This window comes from Polyodon spathula, chromosome 7 (assembly GCF_017654505.1).
Source record: "Polyodon spathula isolate WHYD16114869_AA chromosome 7, ASM1765450v1, whole genome shotgun sequence".
Lineage (NCBI taxonomy): Eukaryota > Metazoa > Chordata > Actinopteri > Acipenseriformes > Polyodontidae > Polyodon > Polyodon spathula.
In genome coordinates this window covers 53,946,554-53,967,339 of record NC_054540.1, presented here as the reverse complement: position 1 = coordinate 53,967,339, position 20,786 = coordinate 53,946,554, and the positions used below count along the sequence as shown (strand labels likewise).

The 20,786-nt window shown below is 36.8% G+C and overlaps 1 protein-coding gene across 1 annotated transcript in view; it reads left to right on the top strand.

Annotated features, from left to right (window-relative positions):
• Positions 1 to 20,786, top strand: part of diaph2 (diaphanous-related formin 2) — a 448,520-nt gene that overhangs the window by 116,656 nt on the left and 311,078 nt on the right. Inside the window, exon 7 of the mRNA XM_041253971.1 lies at positions 7,854 to 7,993. Within this exon, the coding sequence (XP_041109905.1) occupies positions 7,854 to 7,993 (140 nt within the window). The remainder of the gene's footprint in view (positions 1 to 7,853; positions 7,994 to 20,786) is intronic.

The window sequence follows — 20,786 nt, the reverse complement described above, 5'->3', positions numbered from 1 at the left end:
CTGGCTGTCATATAAGGAATACGTGTGGAGGATTTTCTTTTTCAAGGGATTGAGTGTGTGTGTGCGTGTTCAGCTTCAAACTTCAAGTTAAATTAGACAGGGGAATCCATAGAGTTGTTGGGAATAGGTCTTAACACTAAACAGACCGAGAACCTCTCAATAACAAACACCTTTTCAGTGTGTCAGTGTTCTCCAATCTCTAGCCCTCCGAAGGACAAAGTGCACTTGCAACATCTACAGACCACTCTGAAGCAGTCTCATCAAATTGAGCTCGCTAAAGAAAGAAAGCAGGTATAAATTTCTTGAGACCGAATGTTATGACCTTGCTGGAAATTGACGAGACAAAGCTATAAGGAGAGCATGTAGTCTGGAATCATTCTTACTGGCTGTTTGTGCAGTGAAAGATCTGAAATATATGTAGACGATATTGAGTGATGGTTCTTGGTGTACGGTTTTTATTCGACGCAGGTGTCCCAGGAAACCACTCAATAAGTTGTGTACATGTTTAATATCAAATCAATGAATTCAGGGATTATTTTACCAGCCGGATCTATTACTTTCGTTTTCAACAGGCTACAGCATGCTTCTATGTGGATTAATTTAAAACCCTGGTTGGCCTCTTCACAGCCATCTTTTTAGATAGAACCTTGAGCTCAGTCTGTCAATTTCCAGTCTCTCTGGATTCCTACTATTACCACTGTTAATGAAGGGGCTACAGTTTAAACTACCAAAGTGTAGCTTTGTCCTGAATTTGAGCACTACACCACAGGATTGGAATCACACAAATGTATCCCACGCTAGATATACCCACGCTTATAGTAAATGATTCAGCACTGACGTGGTAAAGTGTGCCTATACCAGAAGGGAAGGGGACCTCTTAGTACAGCCTAGAAGTGTTCTTTTAAATCTGAATACTGAAAAGATCAATGAATGTGTCTTAACTGTTATTAATATAATGGCAATGATATAGTTGCACCAGTGAATTAAAGTGAATTCAAATACCGTATTGCAATTATTGTTTTTCCAATATTGTATTTATACAATGCATGGTTTGGGTGCACTCATTCCCTAAAAAGGCAAGGTCAATACTAATCGCTGCTTAATGGTACGGAGTGATCATCTTCACCCCATGTTGCAGCATTTCTTTCCTGCCCTGGTGGTTGTCTTCCAAGATGACAATACCCCCATCCACAGAGAACGTGTGGTTGCCCAGTGGTTTGATGAGCATGATGTTATCCATATGTCATGGCCTTCTCAGTCACCAGATCTGAACCCAATCAAGTGTTTATGGGATATTCTGGAACGACGCCTGAGACAGCGTTTTCCACCTCCATCAACCAGGCGTGAGTTGATTGACTTTCTTGGTGAAGAACTGTGCCGCAGATGGCTTGGTAGATTCTGTGCCACGGCTCATACTGGCCGCACATGGTGGCCCAACGTCCTATTAAGTGACTTTACATTGGTGTTTCCATTTTTTTGTCCACTACTTGTATGTTCACATTTCTGTTTGTCATTTCTTGAGTTTGGTTGTGTAGCTTGTGGCCTGCAGCACTAAAGTTTTTGTCCTACTGTACAGGCAAAAGCAAAATGTTATGCACAACTTGAAATACTTTGTTTGCATTTTCTAATTTAAACTACAGTTGAAATATGCATCCAAATATGGAAACCATCAGACTAATGAAAAAATCTTGGACGCCTATTTCTTTTCTAAGGTTAAATTTTTTCAATGAAATGCATTATATTTTCTTTGGTGCGCTATGAATCGCATGATGGAGCTTTTGCAAAGCTGTTAGCTGGATGACACGGTTAGCTGACATTTTATTTTCAGTCCCTCAGTGTAGTTTGTAATCAAGCCAGTTTGGGGGGGTGATGCTTCTTTTTATAAATCGGGCTGGCTTGGCGTCAAAGTGAGTTCTTGAGCTTTAAGGCTTTTTTCAGAAAAACCGCTGAGCGTTCAGCGCTCGTTTTAAATTTGAGACCTCTTTGTGTGGAGATTCACAGGTTAAAGAGATTTTTAAAGAGAGAACAGATGAACCAGCAAATCCACCTTCTCCCCAAGGCTGAGTCTGCTGGTTGGATCCCAGGAAGCGTGTAGAGTGCTGTATTGTCACCACGCGGGTGCAAAAAAGGAGCTTCCAAAAATCATCGTAAATATCCTCTTGTCTGTGTTTTAGTATTTGTGGTCGTTGTTTTAAGCTGCAACCTGTAATAGCTGACATTAGCCAAAAACAAGCATATCTTGGCAGGTGTATTTTGATGTATAATTTGAATGTTTGCAGGGTTTTCCTGCCTGGATAAGCAATTTGTAAGAGTGTTACTTAGTTAGAAATTGCAGAACTCTTTTCTGAAAAGGCTCAAGATTTTCAGCGGAATACCTGAATTAAAACAAACTGGTGAGATTCTTACAGCAGTGAGTCTTGAAATGTGATACAGATTGATATGTTGCTTTTGCACCTCCACGTTCCGGCTACTTGTGGTTTATTAAACGGACGCTTTAAACCAGAGGATGAAAAACAGAGGATGATGTAAAAACCGGAAGAGCTTATATTGTCTGAATATTTTCAGGCACAATGTTGCTCTAAATCTGAGCAACAGGTACAGATGTAGCTGGCTTTAGACACATGTTCTATCAAATGCACGACAGCTTTCTTTTTTATGGTTTGATATATTTTATATACAGTATTCTTCATTTATTTTATTTTGTAATTTTGGGAATTCACATAAAAAAAAAAAAAAAAAAAAAGTGGGCCTGTGACAGTTTCTCAGAGCATTATTTATTTTTTGACAGCCTGCTGCCAGCAAGTTTTACTGATAGACACTTCTAAACTTTCCCACACAAGATGATTGTAAATCACCCTCATTGGCGAAGGCTTACAAAAAAAACAAACAACAACAATAAAAAAAACCTCTCTGTCTAAAGCTACATGGATATTGACTAGATCTAAAACTGTCACCCTTCAGCTATAGCAATCAGGTTGGTGTTTCCCAGAGGGTTTATGTATTGACTCTTTTTATTAACATCTCTTAATACAATGCAATGCAAGTGCCATGGAGAGATGTCTGCTTGTAATAGCAGTTTACAAGTTCCAGGGCAAAGGTGTTTAGGTCAGCCACTATGTAGTTCATTAAAATAGACCCCACTGATTTACAGTACATCCCTAATTACTCTAGACGTGGCTTGATTGGCTGGGAGGTTCAAAAGGGAGACGTCGGTGTTGTAAATGTTTTCAGTTCATTTTTACCCTCCTAAAATAAATTCCCAGGAACAAATCAATTTCAATTAAAGAGTATCAAAGATCAATTAAATGAAGACTTTAGCAAACATTTTGAACAGTTTATAGTGGTGGGGTGTAATTAAGATGAGTGTGCTAGCTTATCAGGAGTCAACTGATTAAGATTCATTGTGTTAGTAATTAGGTGTGACTTAACATACGGTTTTACTACTAACTACCTAAGCTATGGTTTTGACATGACAAAACAAAAGTCATATTGTCAGTTGCTACACATTTCTTTTGGGTCTTTGGTGAATAAATGCTTACTTCAGTACAAGAATAGGAAACGGAGTCCAACTATGTGCCTTACTCTTTGCCCTGGGTAACTTCTACACCCAGTTAATTTTACTGTTAATCGTTCTGTTCCATCATGTAGCATCTTTGTGTTGCATTGTTTTCAGTGAAACACGTTCCGGTTTTAAGAAGGTTCATGATGTTACATTTGCTTTCCAAGGCATTATGGCTTGCATTTGTATTAGAATAAAAAAAGACAATCTTTTTAAGTCCATAATCTTCCCAGCTTCTGCTCATTCTGCCATTTTTTTCTCATTCTGAGGCTCTCATTCCAAATGCTCGCATTGTTTGGAGACGTTTTATACAAAATTACATTTGTGTGCATTCTTTAGTCTTGGGTATTAACATTCTTATTTGTGGGAAGTGGTCTAGCAGTCTTTCAGTGCTTTGCAATGTCAGGACGATGCCCCTTTGGCCTTGTAATAAAGTACTTACAAGTAAATTCATTATCCTTCACAGCAGAGTGTGTTGGATTGCATGCTGTGTCACAGGAGGGCTGTATGTTAAACATGTAGCTGGAAGAGGCTCCAAGGCCACAGTGACCCACATTGGGTTAACAGGCTTGGTGTTCTGTGAAGTGTGGGGGACAGACTGTTTGTTTGAGCTGGACGTCATGCAGACCACACTGCTGAAAACAGCTATCTAGTGTTAAGAAGACCAGGCTGTCAAGAGTTTAGGGGATAATCTCCTGTAGGATGAGGTCGTGGAATTGTGTGAAGGTGTTTTTAATGTTTTAAACAAGGAATCAGCAAGTGATGGAGCAACAACAATAATAATAATAATAATAATAATAATAATAATAATAATAATAATAATAATAATGTAAACCTAACTGTGCATAATAAGGCTGTGATTTATTTTGAGTGTTTTTAAACTACTATGGCCTCTTCTATTACTACTACTGTTATTACTAATACAGTAATAGTTATTATAATGATCATAATTGCACATGACTATTTTCTGAACATGGATCTCAAACGTTAATGTGGTGATAAACAGGATTTTACTGACTCTCACTGTACCGTGTACCACTAATGTTGGGTCTAGTTGAGAATTATCTTTATCACTTGTAAGGTTACCATGCTGAGATCACCGAGAATGTATTGCATTATGTTCTCATTTTCCAGTGGCAGTACAGTAGATGGAACTTCAGATTGTTTTACATCCCAAGTCAAATGTAATTGAGTTGTCTCCTCTTCTTAACGTGATGTAGCACGTGTTCATTATGTGCATCCACGCACCTTGTTCTGCCAGCCTCTGTGTTCTGTTAAGTCAGCTCCTATGTGCAAATGGAGGTGTGTCTTTAACATGAAAATAACCGAGCAGGCATTAAAAAAACAGAACTCTTATCGCCTGGCTGCAGAGGATGTCCTTTCAGTTTAACCCTGCTATCCCTGACCTTTGTTTGCTGCCACATAACCAATAGATAAAAAAGAGATTAATAAATCGATTTAAAAATAAATAAATAAATAAACAAACTGAAGCCTCCTATCTGCAGCGCTGTCAGCCCTGCCCTAATGAGCAGGGAATTAAGGAATAAATGATTTTAGCCATTTGCCTTTGATACTGTGTGATGTACACTAATTGCTAAGATTGTATCTATTATTTTTCAAAAGATCACTAGGGTGCTTGGGTAATTTTCATTAATCACATACAGAGAAGAGCTAATTAAAATTTTCATTATTATTCCTCATCTTTTTTCTTTTTTTCTTTCTTTCCCTTTCGTTTTGGCATTTAGCAAAAGAGTCGAATGTTAATATGATTCATGCTATTGTGTACGAATACTAAACACAACCTTAATTACTGTAATTCATTGTTCTGCATTAGTGTTTGGTTCTTGACTTTGTATTAATTTCTTAAGGCTCCAAATTAGTTTATTCTAATTGTACAATGCAAATAACCATTTTTGAGTCAACTATGACCCTCTTAGGCAAGTTGTTCATTGGCAATCTATTTAAAATTAAAAAAGTTCAAATATGGCATCAGTGCCTGTACCCCAGAGAGCACGTTCTAAAAACTTACCAGTTGATCACTGGCCCATGAACATGGACACTGGGGAATTATGGTTTTACTTAACAACATGGAAAATACGTGGGAATTTGGTAAAGCATAGTAAAGTACAGACTAATAACTGTAAATTAAAGCAAGGTAAACCTGAACCTAAAGGAACCTTTAATTCTCAGGGGTGTTAAACAGTTTATTTATCATACTTGGTATACTTGAAAGATCTTCTGCACAAGTTGTCATAAGGGTGTTTCTTGAATTGAATTTTTATGCAGATGTTGCAAGAAATATGTGTTTAGGCAGCCTAATTGCTAGATAATAGCTTTAATTTATGCTCCTCATTAAGAAATGTATATCTCATATGAAGCCATTCAAATAAAGCTCAGTTAAACTAAATGTAATCCCGCTGATTCTTGTTGCCTTACAGCAAGAGACACAGTTGGCGATCACACATTGCACATGATAGGTTTTTGGGAGCTAGTGTCTGCAATAGCGTTTCACTGCCACCCCTAAGAATGGTGTTATTATGACTTCTACACTTCTGTAGCATATAGCACCCTGGAACTTGACTTTAGTGCATCAGCTGTCAGGGTTGGCTCACTTAACAGACAGCCCTGGAGGTATAGTAAAATAAAAACATGTGAGTCTCTATGTGATCCGTATAAGTTGGATATGTGCTGGCATGTACAGCAGAAACCTTTTTAATTTGAATTTAATCTCCAGGGAAAGGGAATCTCCTTCCTGCAGAATACAGCATTCAGTTTGCCTTGAAGGGCATGGCCCTAGATTTGCCCTGGGAACTGGAAGTGTCCAGTCTAGGTGTCTAAATGTTTTCAAATGTGGTTTTATCGCTAATAGACACATTGTCATACATTAATAACTTCACAGGTTGTTGTTTTCTTCTCAAAGCTGTGCCTAGTTATAGACTACACTGTCTGGTAATAATTCCTGTGTGTGTGTAAGACGAGAGATAACTCCACTCTTCCTTCTCATCTCGCTGACAGTTCTTAATGGCCTTTGATCTTCAGAGACAAATAAGTGGAGTGCAGAGACAGCAATGGTTCCCAGTCTGGTCAGCTGGAGCCATATGCTTTCACAGTGCTTCAGACTGACAAGGGGTTAATGGGCTTAGCAGCAAATTAATTTTAATATGCAATGTTTTGTTGTTTTTTTTTCCTTCCATAGTGAGGTTCCATTAGTCTGGGGCATGGGTCCAGGGACTGTTTAATTTGATAAACACAGCTGTAACATTCGACTAGGGAATCCAGTGTAGCCTCTGTCTGGAATTTGATATGCTTCCTGAATAACATGCTTTGACATTTTGCATTACGCTCAGAAATGCTTTTAGGACAAATAAAAACGTTGGCATCTTTTTCTTATATGCAGGTATTGTCTTTACAGCTGCTATGTCTGTCAATACTATGCTTTAAAGATGTGCATTTCTTAAATTTCCTGTTTATTTAGGGGCAAACTTCTAGTTTTCATTAAAACGTGGAATTAGCAGTAAATAGTAATAATAATAAATAAAAAATATGTTTAACAGACATCACTAGTCCTTCCATTGTCTTGACAACCTGCCTGAGATTAGGCACTGATAGTGCATGAATGTAATTCAGACTGCTTGGCAGGTTACACAGATTGATTTCAAAAGACACGGCGAGCTATGACTAATCCAAAGAGTTTGTTTTTGATAATACTTGCAGGTGTCAAACTCGTATACACATTGTGAAAAAATCTGATACCCTTCTTGACTATAAGAAAGCGTGCTGCATGATGACTCGGATGTAAGACACATGCTTATGGCTGCAAGCTAATATAGACTTCCACTGATTTTGTTGGAAAAGTCAATACAATTAAATTAAAAGCTTCTTTAAAACGTTTTTTCACATGGCTGCTGTAAGACCAAAGTGTAGCTAGCAGTAATATCTATTTTCTAGATATTTTTAGGGGGTCCTAAAAAAGGGGGAGTGACTTATACACCAGTGTGACCTATAGGCTTTTTCCTGAAATTGTTGTCTCAAAAAGGGGGGAGGAAAGGGGGCACAACTTATACACCAATGTGATTTATAAACTGTTTTTTACGGGAAATGTATGTGTAAAGTAACGATGTCATAAGATATGAGAAAATATGATATATCGACCTTCATAGAAGTGAACACACGACTTCACGACTTTGCATCTCAATTGAGTCATCTCTCAAGGAAAATAACACCAATAGCAATGAGGCTTATAATGCATATCGGTTATTCACCTAAAAATGAACGTGTTGGGTTTTGCTTACAGGGAGGCCTAAGGAACAGCAAGCACGAGTCTACACTGTCATCACAGGAATACGTGCATGAGCTGCGCTCCGGAATCACAGATGAGAAGCTCCTCAACTGCCTGGAGTCTCTGAGAGTTTCTTTGACCAGCAACCCTGTAAGGTAAATATCACAGCTGCATTGAAGAGGGGAAGCATACAAGCATCTAACAGAAGGGACTAGATCCATCAGAAGCTGTTTTGTAATGGTTGCTTTGCACTGCTACTGCCACAAGTCATAGTTGCTGGAGTAGCATGCATATGCAAAAATGCATAATTTTCCTTGAAAAAACAGTAGTGTGTTGACTGCTTACAATAATTTTTTGCATTTGAACTACAAACGATATCGAAAGATCCACACAACACAACAGAATCTTGGAATGAGTTTAAGAAAGACATTTTGTTGAAACATTTGACTTTCTTATAGGTTTTTTTGTTTTTAATCCTTTCTTATTTGTCAGCTGGTTTGTTGCTTGCAAAAGGTCATCTTAATATTTTATTGCCATAGGTAGGAAGAGAGTATTGTTAATGAGACTCTATCCCAACAAATCTGCATTAAAGGTCTGTGCTTATAAACTTCTATAATGCTTTCAGCCTATAACTGCTGTGTTTTTGGGAAGTCGCATCTGTAAATTTGCAATTCATGTATCTGTATCCGTAGCTGTCAGGGAGGCAGGAAGGATTAAGTTACGACTCTAATCTATTAGACTGTAATAGATGGACAGTCCAGTTTTTAGTGATCTGCAAGAATCTATCTCTAGCAGCATTTAATGAGTACCTCGTTATAAGAACACGATTTTTTTATCCTTGGTTTGATCCCGTTTAATGTACTATTTTAAATACTTTGAAATTTTACTCAGTATTTTTTCTTTTGTATCTCTTCATTCACTTATAATTAGTGTGTATTGGTGTCCTGGGTTTTTCAGTTATCTTAGTCTTTCTTCCAGACAGCATCTTTTACATTTAATTTGGTCCCAACAGCATTAATGAACCCATGGCGGTGTCTTACTCTTAAATTATTTACCATTTTCCTATTAGAAAGATGTTTCTTAATGTGAATCAATGGATGCTGTATTTAATGTGGTCATCAACTGAGTGGCAGACAATCTTTAAAGTAGTTTTTATTGTTAAACATCCGCCTCCTCTAAACCTCAGTGGGGCAGTTATATGATCCACCACATTCAGAAGACATTATCTCGGCATCCTTAAAGCTTGAGTAATAGACATCAGTGTGGTTTCAATGAGTAAGATCATATAGAGCACCAGATAATGGTAGCTCCACCCGAAACAAATGGGCACACAGGGCAAATAAAATGCAAACATCTTTTGTATGTAGCACACACTTATATGTAAATGTGCTGTCCCTGTTATAACTGATGGTGTAATTGCCTTGTATTCTGTAACATATATACTGGAGAATGTCAGTACAATTAGAAAGTTCCACCTCTGGAAATTGTCACGTGACATGCTCCACTTCACCTAAACAATCTATTTGAGAGTTGTGTGCAACTATTCAGCAACAACAATGGGAATGCAGAAGTACCTCCGTGTGATGGTGGTCGCCTATGCAACTGGCATGTCCCTCTGTCCCTGTCCACACCTCCGGAAAGTACAGTTCGTTGCAAGCGCTTTGTGACTGATTGAGTAATTATCTGCTGCAAAGTATCCAGCCTCCGAATCATTTTTAAAATGACATCCTTTTTCAAATGAAGGGAAGTGATCAGGTTTAGTCATTTTCTATTTTTTTTAATCAAATCAAATAACAGAACTCTTCCATAACATCCCCCTAGAAATTTGTCTGGATTTCTACAGACTTTATTTTGCAAAATGCTGGAGTAAGGAAGCACAGGTTGGCCCCTGGGAAGTACTTAAACAGATGAACTTCTAGCCCAAAGGTGAATAAACATCAGTCATAAACACCCACGTTAGACATGGCCTTCCTGAGAAGAGCAGCCTAGGGTGACAGATGACTGGAATAAACAGGGGCAGTTTCTTTTTTTTTTAATGAGATAGACATTCAACCTCCCTTTCTCAAAGGCGACTAGTAATTAATATGGATGCAATTAACGTTTACGGATCACAGGACACAGGGAGTCTGACCTGCAGAGTAAATTGGTCTGATTGTTGTATTTTAATGTAACCTTTAATGAACTCAAGTTATCTGAAAACTTTGGTACGATTTTATTTTATAATAAATGCCTTGTGGACTACATGTTTTAATGTAAGGACTGGGAGCCAGGAGATTCTGGTTCTAAATCTCTACTCAGCCACCGATGATATAAAAAGGTTGCCAGGTCATATCGTCAAAGAGATTTGTTTTTCTACAAGACTACAGTATATCTGCCAAATTCAAGCTAGTGTTAAGTACATATCCAAGCCATGCATGTAGCATAGTACTGTCTGAACCTAGACTTATTAATACCTGAAATGTAATACTAAAGTATGAAAATGACTTTAAATACCATCTAATCTGAGCCTCCCCTGAAATGACATGTGGAATCTCAGCAGGGGTATCCCTGCTTAAAAACGTTAAGAGAAGAAGGAAAAGAAGATCCATTATCTGCCCATCCAATCGCATTCCAACATATTTTACGATTACACAGATGCTTTTGTTGCCTAGAGACGGTTTATAGCAGGACATTCGACTGATATATCATGTTTTAAGAAGATTTGATAACATCTGGTCTGTTCCCCTTGTAGATAGCAAGTCCTGAAGGCTGGGTTGGGTTACCTTCAGAGGATCTGGGGATTGTAAACACTGAAGATTTTTTAATTTTTTTTTTTCAGCAAGAGACTGGAAAAGTTGAGAGTGATGTGTGGATGTTAATATAACATTTCCTTTTCATACTTTTCAAAGGGCAGGATCAGTGGATGCACAGAAATAGGGAGTGGGATATTGGGCTCACTTTTGGGGCAGCCTCTGTCCATTGCGATATTAGCTGCAGAAATGTAGGGCGTCATAAAAAAAATTACCCATAAAATCAAATACACTTTCAGATGTATATATTGCACTAAAATACATTGTTTGTTTTGTTTTTCTTTCATTTCTTTTATTTACTTAGTCATTTATGGGTATTAATAAAACAGGCAATCCCGTCTGAGTACCACCAGTTGGAGAAAAACAAACTGTCGTCTTTTTAAATATGTATTCTACAGTAAAACCATAATACTGGTCCACTGTCCAGGTCAATTTTATACATTTCGCTACACGTTTCATGTCAATAGCTCTTTTAGGATGATATTTTATTTTTCTCAGTGATGCTCCACAAAACATCTCTCTGACTAAACCTCGCCTTCACCTAAATCGGCACAAAAACGAGTTTTAGCAAGTTGCAGAGCTGGCGGTAGTTGTACCGGTTGCTTTGCAGCTTGATTTGTTAATTTCCTCCCTATGGCCCCCATTCACTTAATTGTTTATTAAGCCTTGTTCTGCATTTGTTTCAGTGCCCAGTTGCCTGCCTGGGCAGTGCTCCCCTCTCCTGTGACTCACTTGCTCACTGTGTCCCAGACAGGTGCATTGCAGTCAAGTGCATTGCAAACCTTGTAAACGTGTTCATGTACAGATGGCATTGCCTGGAGCACTTGCAGACACATCTTGAGTTTTAGTGTGGCCTTATTGTATTTTTTTGTTGCACGTTTCAATCTTCTCTCTTTTTTTTTTTTTTTTTTTTTTTTGCATAGGCTTAACTATTTGCACTGCTTCCCTTAAGGAACTGAGTACAGTACAGTGTAGAGCATTGCATTGCCATTCCAGTATCCTGTTTTCCGCACTCTTGTTCTTATTAGTTCTTGAACCCACGCATGTGTGAGCTGGAACACAATACCCCCTGGCTGAAGGGGATATTTTCCAAAGGAAGTACTTGAGGTCTATCCAACAGGCTTGTAAGAAACATGTATTGTATCCCCAGGAGCTAACTAGGTTTGTTTGTACTAGGGTTTGAATAAACACATATTATTGACACATGATTGACTATTTTTTTAAATGGGAATTCTGTAATATGTAGCTGCATCTCCATTTTAACTAAGTTTTATAATGGCATGATGTCTCAGTTGGGTTGCAATTAGAAAACTGGTAGGCGTATTAAATATTTTTTTTTCAGCTATTAAAATTTTGAATATTTAACGATTTAGTAGCTTGAAGTTAAAAAAAAAATACTGTTCCCTTAACATTTTGTGATGTTTTCAGTCATTCTTTGTGATTCTTTTTATGTATGAATGCTTTGCCTGTAAGTTTAAGAGCTGTTCCTTCAGTATGAGTTGCCTGTCACAGAAATATTGAATGAAGACTAAATCAGCCAAGGGTCATTATACTGCATGCCATCACACAACAATTACCAATAACAGTTTTTTGCCAACAGTAGATTTAACAGCAATCTTTCTTTAGTCCTTGGGTTATTTTGTAATCTATATTGTTTCCACAAAATACAATTAACACAGTGTTATCTGTATCGAATATGCTGGCTCTGTGTTCCCAGTGCTCAGTTCTTTATATTGAGTTTGCTGGCTCTAAGATGCCAGAATTGAGCTGTCTTTATTGAGTTTGCTAGGTCTATATTTCCTGTACAGATTTCCCATCGAATTTACTGGCTCTAGCTTGGCAGTACTGAGTTCTCTGTATTGAATAGGTTGGCTTATAAATTCCCTGTACTAATCAATTTTGTATTAAATGTGCTGTCTTCAAAATCCCGGCACCAAATTCTCCATATTGAATTTGCTAGCTCTGAGATCCCCTAACAGAGTTCTCTAAACTGTATTTAGTAGCTCTAAACTTTTAAAAGGTGAAATTCTTTATATAAATCATTAGCATGGTGCTTCGCTGGGATGTTGGTTGTAACATTATAATTTTGGAGCAATCAAAGAATAAGTCCTTAATTCTATTGAGGACTAATACTGAGGGGGTTCACACAAGGGTTATTTTGGTATAGAGGGGTTCGTGTACAGCTGTCATTAGGGAGTTGTTGGGCCTTGTCTCGCAAACCACAATGCAACCTACTGTAGCCTCTGTATGCCAAGTTAAAGTTCATGCGTACATTGAAAAGCTGTTTTGTTGCGTCTTGCGTGTATGCTTTCCCAACGTTACTGCAGTGACGACTGATCAATAAAACATCACACACACAGTGTGGAACAGTAATTTTAAGAATTCTGCATTTCCACAACCCACGGCCACCCTCCAATCGCTGCCTCCTATTGACATGTTCCACAGAACTCTGGAAACTCTAGCAAGTGCTTTTTTTAAATTAATTTCTTCAATAAATCTACAGCTAATCTGCACTTACCTACAGATCAGTGCATCTGGCACTTCATAGGCTGAATAAAAAGAGGTGTAAGTTTCAAAACGGCTTAAGCTGCATGCACAGTGGACGCGAGCGAATCATTTGGAAGTCACTGCAGTCAAATGGGAGTATCCACACGAGCAGCGAGTGACATTGCTTTGAGAAAATTTCGCATCGCTAAAATAGAACCTGTTTCTATTTGTTTTTTTTATCATGTGACTGGAATGAAACTGACCAATCAGAATCAAGGTTAAAACCCTTGACACACTTCAAACACACTCCTCAAAACACATCACGCCTCAGAACAAGTTAATCATTTTGTGTAGTACCGGTAGTAGTGGCTTGCAGGTGGTACATTTAGCAGCATAGAGACATTTTCTGTTCGATTATGCAAGTTGCATTAAAATAGGTTTATAAATAAGCAAATGTAAACCAGACCGTACATGCAGTCTATATATCCAGCATTAAAAAAGACACAAGAAAGGTCTTGCATTCGCACAACTTGAACGTGTGATCTAAGTTTAAGCTATAGCTTTTTTTTTGTTTGTTTGTTTGTTTGTTTGCTTGTATAACACATAACATTTTGTTAGCTAAATTGTTCTGTGGCACAAATCAGTGACAAAAAGAATGTCTTTACATACCCATGAAGTGAAGTTTTGTGGAGATTCACCAAACAAACAAAAATATTATCAAGGTCCTACTATTCTATACTTTGTAGAACAAAGCCAGCAACACGTTTGTATTCTATGTGACACATCAGCATTAACAAGCTCATAGTTTTAAAAATGATGAGCCATATCTGTTCTCCAGACTGTTTTAAAAGGAAAAATTAAATAAAAGTCTTGTTTCTTGCCACGGCACACAACCTTGTTCTGAGTATAATTATTCTTAAGTAAATTTAAGAAAGAGACGACTCAAACACTCACCCATAATCTGATGCATCACAGTCTTCAGTAGCGTTTATGATAAACCACGAAAAAAAAAATACTACGAGTACAATTACTACTAATATATGATAACAGTACAACTGTTGTGCATATATAGGGATGTTTAATAACTTACAACAGAGTTGCTGGAGATCAGGGTGGTAAGGTAACCTTTTATCAAAATAAGACCTGTTTTGTAATGGGACAGCCCATCTGTAGTTTGTCCAATAGGAATGCACGGGCGGGGTCGTGTCTTTTGGATCGCTTCCAAGTAGCGTCTGGTGTGGATTGACATTCGGCGACTTCGCTCGCATCGCTCTCATCCAGTGCGGATGCAGCTTTTGTAAGCGTATCCATACATCTTTTAAGCAGTATTTGTACCAGCCTTAGTTTTTCATTCAGCTTTATCATTTCATGAGCTGTTACTTGACTGGGTTAATGAGTCCCATGTCTCCAAGAAGACTAGATTCCTTTGAGCAAAATGCCTACCTAGCATGTGGTGTAAAAACACATAGACGTGCTGCATTCACCTACGCCTCTTGTCATAATTCTAAGGATGCTTATGTTCACTTTGGCAGTTATTTTGAAATTTGAAATCAGTTAAGCAATAAATAAATAAGTAAACAACTGAAATTAAGCAAATCAGTCTAGAATTATGACAAGAGGCGTAGGTGAATGCAGCACGTCTATGTGTTTTTACACCACATGCTAGGTAGGCATTTTGCTCAAAGGAATCTAATCTTCTTGGAGACATGGGACTCATTATCCCAGTCAAGGAACAGCTCATGAAATGATAAAGCTGAATGAAAAACTAAGGCTGGTACAAATACTGCACCTCCACCCTGCTTCTGTGTTAGCAACTACAGTACTTGAGCTATTATACTTTAGGCCAATTATCTGGTCTGAGATGCGCCTGGTCGGTTTCATTCCTGCAGCTACATGCTGTTGATGATCTGATTTGGCAGAGGTTGCTGTTGGTAAAGATCTCGGCCCATGTGACAACTGGTAAATGTTATCAGTTTTTAGTATTTTTTTAAGTTAGCACTCAAGTATGTACTGTGTAATACAGTATACATTTATGAAATATACATCTGAATCCATTTTGTTACCTTGTATACTATACAGCTCTTGTTCAAAGCACATATCATTACTGTATGTGGAATACTATTACCTAAGTATAATGTGCACCTTGCATATAGTGCACAAACTGTATATAACATGCACACATTCTCCCAATATTTGTAAAATGGTGAACATCATATTCTGAGCCTTATTGCTGTACGTACTGTACCTATTTTGACACATTTACACCAGTACTGCCATTCTCTTCTGTGTCAAACTCTTAAGATCATATTTGACTGTAGAAGGAAAAAACTACAAATATTCAAACTCGGGTATTGTACACAGTATAGTAAAAAAAAAAAAAAAAAAAAAAAAAAAACTTGTATAGGGTGCATAGCAGAAGCAATGCAATTTTTAGCTACAAAATACAACTGTTTCAATTAAACTGTAATTCTCTTAAGTGGTTTTCACAGGGTATAAATAACAAATGGCTGGGTTAAAAATCACATTTTTTCTTTTCTCTAATTGAACCTCTTGATTGTTTTACAGTGTTACTGCACACAGAGTGTCTCCAACACATTTTTAAAGTGAGTGGAATTTGTATGCATCCAGTACACTTAAAATATTAAGATATTGTTTCCTTAATTAGTATTGTTAAATATTTGTTACGCAGCGGTTTTTAGTAAAACTGGCCTTTTGAGTAATATGTGCCTTTAGGCTGAAACTCCTAAACAACATGGAGGGAGCATTCTGACTGTTTTTAATGATGAATGACCATTAGCTGCAGAATTCCCAAGCCTTCCTAAACGGCAATGAAAGATGTAATAAGCCGAACCTTGGGTGACCTTGAGACAGACAAATTGGTAAATGTGATTTTATCTTGATGCAAATCAGTTTGGTGCAGCATATCAATACGGCGACAAAACAGATTTAAGCACCCCCTTTGTTATTCCCAAATGCAATTAGAATGATGACAGATTCTGACCTACGCTTTGAAGTATTGTTTCAACAAGAGAGCAGATGAGCATTAACGTACCTCCCCAGTGAGTGATGACACTAATGTTATTAATCTTTTCAGCACAGCGTTGTGGCTGGGAGCTCCCATCACAATAACCACTTTCTCTTTTGCAACGTAATAGCAGAAGTCTGTATGTTAGGAGGAAAAAGAAGCTTTTCATTAGGTATTGTTTAAATGGTGTGAGGTTAATAACCTGTTAGTGTTTATAACATAAAGCTGGAGCAAACTTTGCAAACCCAGTGTGTATAACCAGCTATACCATGATGATTAGTATTGCTAACTCCGTTAGTCCAAAGACCTGGATGACCTTTTTCTGCATGCGATAGACCTGTTGGCCCCATCTCTTACCACTTGTATTTCCCATGTTGTTAAGCTGTTAATTACAGCAGCTTTTCATAGCTACCTGTGAAGGACAATGTGAGGGTTTTTTTTTTTTTTTAATCTTGTAACACTGCTATGGATAATATAATATTTGTACATTTTTTCTTCACATTTTGTATTTTTTTATTATTATTATTCATGCAGTAAAAAGCAATGCATGGTTTTCTTTCAAGAAAATACATATGGCGAGTGTGTTAGTATGATGACTAAGTCAATACTGTCTGAGGTCTTATCCATTAGGATCTTGCTTCTAGACGGAGAGGTGCCTAGACAACCATTTAAGAACAGTCATTTCAAATATAGAAATGTATAGGATTTTGATTACATTAAGGACACATATAATAGATATGTTTTTAATATTATTCTGACAGTGTTTGATACTTTAAAATCAAAGTTCTGTATTGTATTTGGCTTAACATTCAAGATTTGGAAGAAAAGAACAAAAGTTATAAAAAATACAGCTGTCAGCCTGTGAAATAAATTGTCTCCACTGCTGTGACTACTGAGTGAATCCACCTTTCAAGCACACAACCAGGGTCATTTTTCTTGTGCTGTGCTAAAATATCTGCTCTCCTGAGTATAAATGTTATTAGAAATGTCTGTGTAGTTGTTGGAGGAATTATGAATCAGTTGGTCATTATAAAACTTTGTAAATGCTTGCAATACATTATGACCACCAGGCAACAACCACAGTCTCTGGATCTATTCACTGGAATTTAAATGACATTACTAAAGTTTCTGATCTTATTAACTGTGGTCAAGCCTCTGTCGCCCACCGCCAGGTGATAAGTGAGCATTCTGTTATCAGTGCGTTTCTGATGTTGCACCGCTTGCTTTAGTAGACATTCATTTTATTTACAGTGGGCTATCTCAATACCCTTAAGTGGCCATTATAAGTTGGATTGACTGACACATGTCAAAGTATAGATTTCCCCAAGTTGTTGGGATGCAACGCAAAACAACTAGGCACGCTCTTTGGGGTGGATTCAATCAAAATATTGTAAAGCTGCCATTGTTCCGTTATCACAGGAAATAAGTTAACTGGGAAATAAGTTAGCGTTTGCCTTTTTGAGCCTTTTAAAGGCAACGTTCTCTGTGGAGATTCATCCAAAGTGACAGGATGCCATTTGTATTTTTTTTTGGGAAAGGAAAACAGGTATTGCATTGCAGACAGTAATTTTTGTTTAACTATGTTGTCATCTTATTCGTTGAAGTGTATTGCAGGCTATTGTTTTGTTTAAAAAGGTGACATTTATCGTAATGTATATTTAAGTTTAGTTTGTATTGTATTTACATTTTATCTTCATGAAATTGTTCGCTTATTTATTGTTTTTTTTTTTTTAACATAAATAAATATTTAAAAAACATTATTTTGTTGGTATAATTTATGTCTATGCATAGTTAAAATCACTACTTACCAAATGTATATTTCCTTTCAGAAATGTCGTTTGTAAACATGTCTCATACTGTCCAACAAATAAGTGTTTATGTAGGCTCACTTTAACAAGGTTATATTATTTTCATGGTAAATTGCTCGGTGACTTTGAATCTTTTTAATAAGTTGAGTGGGAAAGTGGTTACAAACACTTTTCTTCATTGAGAATATTAATGTAATCCTAGTTGACATGGTGGATGTACTCGCACAGCACCAATACTGTACTAATAATTCAGATAGCTCTCCAATTTAATGCAGTACCCTGTGCAAATCTGCCATCCTCACTTCTACAGTGAAAGTCCCTACTCACCAGTCGTTATATTTCAGGAAAGATAAAACATCATATCAAAGGCACTACTTTTAACATGTAGATTATTACGTGAAACTCTGTGTGAGAAAAAAAAAATAAATATAAATAAAAAATAAATATATATATATATATATATATTTATATATATATATATATATACACACCAATTATACAGTATTTATTTCTCTTTTGCTGTATTATTTGTACGAAGAAAACCTAATATAAATATCTGCGGTGGTTACAAATTTAAAATGACAACTCTGGTGATAGTTTGCCATGTCTGTGTAAATTCGGAATTTAACTCAAAACCTATTATTAAATAAAAGACAATATGTCGTATTAGAAACTGTTAACACATTTTAAACACAAATATAATTGCACATAAAAATTAATCGCACGACAAATGATAAATTATTATTGCTTATGTCATAACCCATATACAAAATAATGCATGTATTTATTTCTCTTTTGCTAATACTTGCAAATATATTGCAAGTACATCTACAAAGAAAACCTATCATAGAAAGTAGACAACGATTAAATGTAACCTTTGTAAACTACATAGCCTAAACCTATTATTAAATGATATGAAAAACATGTTATTAATATTACAACGTGTTTTCAATTTTTACCACATATAATGTAACTTTTATTAAAGATCCTGACAACGTTTTTAAGAGTAAAACAATTAACTAGACACATTCGAAAGATCGCAGTAACAGTCTTAAGTAAAGTTCAGACAGAAAAACTCAACGGCTTAACCTTGCCTTTTAAGTTCTAAGGTTTGCACATGCGTAGAAAGGCTCAAAAAGGCGAATGCTAACTTATTTCCCAGCTAATTTATTTCCTGTGACACCGTGTTACGAGTTGGATCATAAACCAATAATGTATGTTTGATTGATTCCCCCTCTTTAGTTAGAAGTGTCCTGTCCGAAGTTAGCCTTCTGTTTCATCTAGGACTTTCTACATAGGCTAAACTGTTTATTTTGTGCTAGAACATTAGCCTTTATTAAAGAGATGATTATTATCCGTTTGACTCACCACACCAGATGTTCAATCTTGCGTTCCAGGTGCTTTTACTGAGGTGGAAGCTGAAGGATTCAGACATTCTCTACAACCAGTGATATTATAATCTGTCTGGCAATTTCATTTCATGCCATCATCTGTTAACCTCGAGGCTAATCGTATCTTTTATAGCCCCCGAGCTAAACATACATAATTCAAAGATTTGATTTGAGTTTGGTATTGATTTAGTAGAAAATGAAATCACATACTTGTTGGTACGGTGTTAAATGAGTGTTCTGCAGCATTACAGCCAATGTTCTTCTGCGCTCCAGTAGTTTTAACCCTTTCTTTCTCATTAAGCATCACATCCACACCCATCTCCAGCTTGCTTTTAATAATACACTAGGTCTCTACAAGCAGTGGGTTCATGGCTTACAAAAAGCTTTCTAGCTCAGCACCTTTTTTTTTTTGTGGTAGATATTCGTTTCATTGATATACAACAACATTGTAAATAAAAAAACAAAAAAGAACACTTTAAATCCCTTCACACTTGGAGGTATTGGAAACACGCACTGTGAACTGATGTAATTAACCAGTCTTTTTTGATAATTGAAGTGGTCGATGAACAGCTTTGTATTGTGAAGGCTTAACAATAGCCTTCACAATACAAAGCATATTTCCACAGCTTTGAATTAGCAACATGTTCATTATTTTTAGTTGATAACATACAGCAGCATGCACCCAATGTTTTGGCAACTGTATGTCTACTTCACACTCACCTGCGGAAACACCATGGTTTACAGAAGACACGTATCTAAATATAGCCCTGCATGTAAAGATGGAGTTGAGAAACAGTAACAGGATTTTTTTTTAAACACTTATAACATTTTGTCAGAACCTGGCTCATGGTCATACAACAACATATAAGGATTACACTGCATGTGGCTTAGATCTGAAAAAAAAAAAATATATATATATATATATATTTAACAGCCTCTTGTCTATAGTCTTTGGCTAGACATTTGACAAACATCTATGTCAATCAAAATTATAGTACATTTTTGCAATCGTGTCAATAGTTTCAATGTGCTGATATTTGATTTGAATTCCTGGGATGTCTCACCACTCCAAAACCCCAAAATCAGAAAGAACGGCTCAATTAACTTCTAGGATGGTGTAAAAAAAAAAAAAAAAAAAAAAAGCACCATTAAACCCAGTCTTTTGTCCTTCTACAAAAATCTTGGATGTTTCTGAAAATTCAAAAGCCATAGGTATACTTCATTATAGCAGTGCAGTGGTAACCAAAGCTGAGCCAGTGGGCAAATCTGCGGCCGCAACGCACCCTCGATGGCAGCTGGTGTAGTCATTGCAATACTGATGCGTTGGTGGGGGCAGTACAGTCATTCCAGTCTACTGCTCTGAGTTCTCAGACTCTGCTCTTGTGTCATTAGATAAATATGTATTTTAATGTCTTTTTTATTTTACATTTTGGAATATTTAGTTCATT